The 1,500-nt window shown below is 57.9% G+C and overlaps 1 protein-coding gene across 1 annotated transcript; it reads left to right on the top strand.

Annotated features, from left to right (window-relative positions):
- Positions 1 to 75: 75 nt before the first annotated feature.
- On the top strand, positions 76 to 1,355 carry LOC121939843 (inhibin beta A chain-like; the record flags this gene model as incomplete). Its single annotated transcript, XM_042482777.1, has 1 exon — positions 76 to 1,355. A coding segment is annotated over exon 1 (523 nt), but the record flags the coding sequence as incomplete, so codon positions are not given.
- Positions 1,356 to 1,500: the final 145 nt, after the last annotated feature.

Below are 1,500 nucleotides of genomic sequence, written 5' to 3'. Positions count from 1 at the left end.
GGAAGGTAAAAGTTGGAAGTGCTATGAGTCACGGAGCGAGATGGGAGGAGACTGTAGTGGAGGAGAGAGAGAGAGAGATGGAGGGAGGAGGGAGGGAGGTATAATTATGGTGGGAGGCAGCCAGAGCGAGAAAGACGAGAGCGAGGAGAGAGAGCGAGTCCAGCCCACTCCGCTAAAACCATTCAACTGGTGAGCGAGGGATCGCAGTCAGAGAGAGGGAGAGAGGGAGGTGTAGAGAGGAACTCCCTTCATCTGGGATAAGTTAGTGGAGCTGCGTCTCGGACACACACACACACACACACACTCTCCGAACACACGCTCTGCAGCGCCTGCACCCCGGGAACCAGAGTTTTTCCTTTTCATCATCCATTCATCACGTCCGAGACTTTCTTCTTCTTCTTCTTCTTCTTGTTTTTGTTTCTTTTTCTTTCTTTCTCGTGACGCCTCCACATTTTCCAGCCATCTGTCCCCGACAAAAAAGATAAGGATTACTCATTTTCTCTCTCTTCTTCTCTGCGTTTTTCTTTCTTTCTTTTTTTTGTCCTCCTCTCTCTCCTCATGTCTTTGCAGCTTTTTTTTCCCTCCGTTTTCGCAGGTGGACTGTGAGCTGAACTTTGCAGCTTCCAAACTTCTGAGGAGAGACAAAGACAAAGACAAAGACAAAGACGATAAGACGGAGAGGACGGAGGAGAGGTGAAGCTTTTTTTCTTCCGGACTCTGTTTTCCGTTCAGACGCTTTTCACACCAACGCCGACTTTTTTCTCCCGGCTGCGTCCGAGCATCTGCATCCGGCAGCATCACCGCATCCGACCAATCAGGCGACTCCGCCGTCATGTCCGTCTTACCTCTGCTCAGCTGGACCGTCCTGCTGCTGGTCCAGAGCTGCGGCTCGTCCTCCGAGACGCCGTCCAAACCCCAGCCGCCGTCTCTGAGCGTCCACCCTCACCACCAGCCGCCGCCGGACGCCGCCTCCGGCTCCCACTGCCCCTCCTGCGCCCTGGCCAGGATGAGGCGAAACGATGGGGACGACGTGGCGGCGCACGACCAGGAGGAGGAGGCGGCGCAGCAGGACGTGGTGGAGGCGGTGAAGCGCCACATCCTCAACATGCTGCACCTCCAAGCCCGGCCGAACATCACGCGGCCCGTGCCTCGCGCCGCGCTCCTCAACGCCCTGCGCAAGCTCCACGTGGGGCGAGTGGCGGAGGACGGCAGCGTGCAGATCGAGGGGGAGGAGGAGGCGCGAGGGCGGGGAGGCCGGGGAGGAGGGGGAGGAGCGGCGGCGGCAGCGGCAGCTCGGGCTGGAGACGGCGGCGACGCGCAGGAGACGACGGAGATCATCACCTTCGCCGAGGCTGGTGAGTACATACGGCTCTCTGTGACACGCAGAGACAAAGTGTGTGTGTGTGTGTGTGTGTGCAGTGATGTGTGTGTGTGTGTGTGTGTGTGTGTGTGTGCGTGTGTGTGTCACTGTGTGTGCACTGATGTGTGTGTGTGTGTGTG

The sequence above is a fragment of the Plectropomus leopardus genome, unplaced genomic scaffold (assembly GCF_008729295.1).
Source record: "Plectropomus leopardus isolate mb unplaced genomic scaffold, YSFRI_Pleo_2.0 unplaced_scaffold6289, whole genome shotgun sequence".
Lineage (NCBI taxonomy): Eukaryota > Metazoa > Chordata > Actinopteri > Perciformes > Serranidae > Plectropomus > Plectropomus leopardus.
Note: the sequence above shows the minus strand (reverse complement) of the source record. Positions and strands in the feature narration are given on the sequence as shown.